Genomic DNA, 2,912 nt, shown 5'->3' on the forward strand with positions numbered 1-2,912 from the left:
TTTGATTTGTTGATGTTGGTTAAATAACCAGGTTTGAGATTACCATAAAGCAAAATACATATGCATTCCACTATTCCTTTCATCTTCAGGAAAACATGGAGACTTTCACATACCCACATAAAGCATGTTATTTTCGGGAGGATCTAAGCACCACTTCACTACTGCCAGGACATCACCTCCTGTTGGTAACTCCACCAGCCCTCCCCCCCACTTGAATGGCCAGAACACTCGTCCCCGTGCACAGAAGGGTTCAGGCATCGGCACTGTGACAGCCTGCCTCCTCCTGCTCCTACTCAAGTGCGGGAAGTCTGACCCCAGCATATGCGATTAAATCTGATCCCTAAACCAGAAGGCAGGGTACAACTTTTACAGCACCAAGGAGTAGCACAAGGCACAGTACTTTGCTCTGATATTCACCTTTAATTTAAGGGAATGTCAGTTAAGGCTGATTATCAACACATTGTAGCCTCCCAGCATTGGTTATAGAGTGCTCATAAAATTGGATAACTTTTTCCCAAGTTCACATCCTGTTTAGATAAAACCAGTTCTTACCTGAGTCAAGAAACATTGCAAATCAGGTATTAGTGATCACTTCCTGCTGCTGGACTGCTCACTCCTGCATCACTGCTCATTCTGCTGCCCCTCTGTAACGGCAGACACTCCTCCTTGGCCCTTGTTGACATCGCTGATGCATGCCCACAGTCCATCTCCTGCTTCTTTCCATAGTGTGACTTTATTGTCTCCTCCGGACACTGCAAGAATATTTGCAGTAATGGACCAACTCACATGCCAGACAACATCATTGAACTTGTGCAGCAGTTTTGGGGACCACGAATTTCCAGAGGCATCATCACACGTCCAGATAAACACTCTGCCATCCTGTGAGCAGCTAGCAATGGTGCTTGTTGGCAAACCTATGGATGGAGCCCAGGCTACGTCTTGAACCCAGCCACTGTGAGCCTCCAGCTTCTGCTCTTCTTTCCACTGACCGTCTTCTTCTTTCCAGATCTTCACAAGGTTGTCACAGCCACCAGATGCAAACCTTTTGATGTAGTTTGGTTTTTGACCAGATGGTTGTTCTATAAGGCTGCCTGGTACAACAGCAGGAGCCCAGCTAACTGCGTTACATCCAATAGTATGTGCGTTGCTGATCTTTTTGACTTCCCATTGCCCGTCACCTGTGTAGCTCAACAACGAAATGGCTCCGTCAGAGCTCCCGCAGGCCAGTATCAATCCGTAGTCGTGTGGCGCCCAGCAGACGGAGTTCACTGACGAGTCGTGCCCCGTGTACTCGTATGTCTTTTCCCACGTGCCATTTTCTTCCTTCCAGATAATGACCTTCCTGTCATAGGAACAGGAAGCCAAGATATTTCCATACATCGGATGAGCCCAGGCAACTTGCCACACTGGACCTTCATGCCCTCTTAGGTCGGCGATGAGGATTTGCCCTCCATTCCAAACATCAAAGATTTTTACGGATCTGTCTGAAGAGCAGGTCGCTAACCGGGTGCCATAGTAATCCATCTGAGCTTCATGGATCATGTCCTCGTGGGAGGTGTCCACAGTGTTGATCACGAAGACCATGTCTGCGGCCGGCAGCTCCGACGTGGCAGGGCGCGGGGCGCTGCACAGAGCCGCACGGCGCTGGGCTCCCAATGTCCAGCCTTATGAAAGAAGCCTTACTTATGTCCAAAGTCCAGCCTTATGAAAGGCTGGACTTGTCCTTTCTTCTTTCCAGTGGATGTGGGTTATGAAACAAAATAGGAAGAGGGTAAATTTTCTGGGAAAGAAGGTGTAAGAGACCAGACAGATGGAAAGTGATTCAGGTGAGGATTGCAAGAGCTGTCCTCTCACAGGGTAGAGATACTGTTGTTGAACATTTTGGGTGAGGTCATCTTTATGCTCCTCAACCTCAGAGAAACAGAAAACGTGATCAGGACTTAAGGCAAGCTTCTAGCTTGCGTCTACATGCTCAAATCTCCTGCCAGGGGCAACAGAGCTGGGACAGAAGGGCCGATAAACCCCAACAGCGGGGCCAAGCCCAGGCACCGTCTGCAGTGCTGTTCCAACATGGGTTTGTCTGTGGCCTGGACAGTGTATTTGCATTTCTGTAGAGTGATCACTGCAGAAAGGATAATATTCACAGGAAAAATATTTTTGGTATTTCCTTGGCAAATAACCTACAGTATGCAACAATTTAGTTTTTCCCCCTAAAAAATGTTCTCATCTCAGAGCCATTTAAGGAAAGGAGGTGTCAGAATAATTAACCAGAGCACTGCTGCTCTTGTGGTCCTGCACCTGCAAGCGTTGGTGCACACAACCTATCAGCGTAGTGGTGTGCCTCTGATCTTTATGAGTCTTTGGTATTTGCTTTAAATCAGTTAGACATACATACCTATGAGGAGGAGCTGAATTCTAAGTTTTGTCAAAAACAGGTTTCAGTGATGAAGAAATTATGCCTTTGGCATCCCTTCATTCAACAAAGTGTAAGCAGCATGGAGCTGACTCATTCCATGGTGCTGTCACTAGTATTATAAATATTTCAAACAGAAAGTACTTGAGGTAAGGAGGAGATAGTTCTGGAAAGAAAGAACAGCTATTATGACCCACAAAGGTCTAGTAAATAAGCAGTAACAAGATTCACAGGCCTGAGAGGCTGAACATATCCCAATAGCAGCTTTGCAAACTGCTTTGCTCTCACTGGGAAACAATCTCCTGTTTCCAGAATTCACATAGAAAAACCACAATGTTTGGCTGCTCATAAATGCTGCTCACAACTATTTCAGGGCACATTCACACCAGATAAGACAAGACAGCTAATGCATATTTTTCCTTCTCAGTATTCATTGTTTTGGTGTTCGGAAACAGTACGGCACAAAGGAATAAGAAGGATTCTTTGTAATAATTTTAGC

General features: G+C 46.2%; 1 protein-coding gene across 1 annotated transcript; it reads right to left on the reverse strand.

Moving 5' to 3' along the window:
* Positions 1 to 318: 318 nt before the first annotated feature.
* Positions 319 to 1,617, reverse strand: LOC309886088 (protein SEC13 homolog). The gene has a single exon (XM_082776637.1). It carries the CDS (start codon positions 1,582 to 1,584, stop codon positions 622 to 624), a length of 963 nt encoding a protein of 320 aa, XP_082632763.1. The 5' UTR covers positions 1,585 to 1,617; the 3' UTR covers positions 319 to 621.
* Between the last annotated feature and the right edge of the window lie 1,295 nt (positions 1,618 to 2,912).

This window comes from Aythya marila (genome assembly GCF_965140915.1).
Source record: "Aythya marila genome assembly, chromosome: 20".
Taxonomy (NCBI): domain Eukaryota; kingdom Metazoa; phylum Chordata; class Aves; order Anseriformes; family Anatidae; genus Aythya; species Aythya marila.

Bases quoted from the DNA above. Each gene is read 5' to 3' on its own strand.
- LOC309886088 (XM_082776637.1), bottom strand. From the start codon at position 1,584: ATGGTCTTCGTGATCAACACTGTGGACACCTCCCACGAGGACATGATC.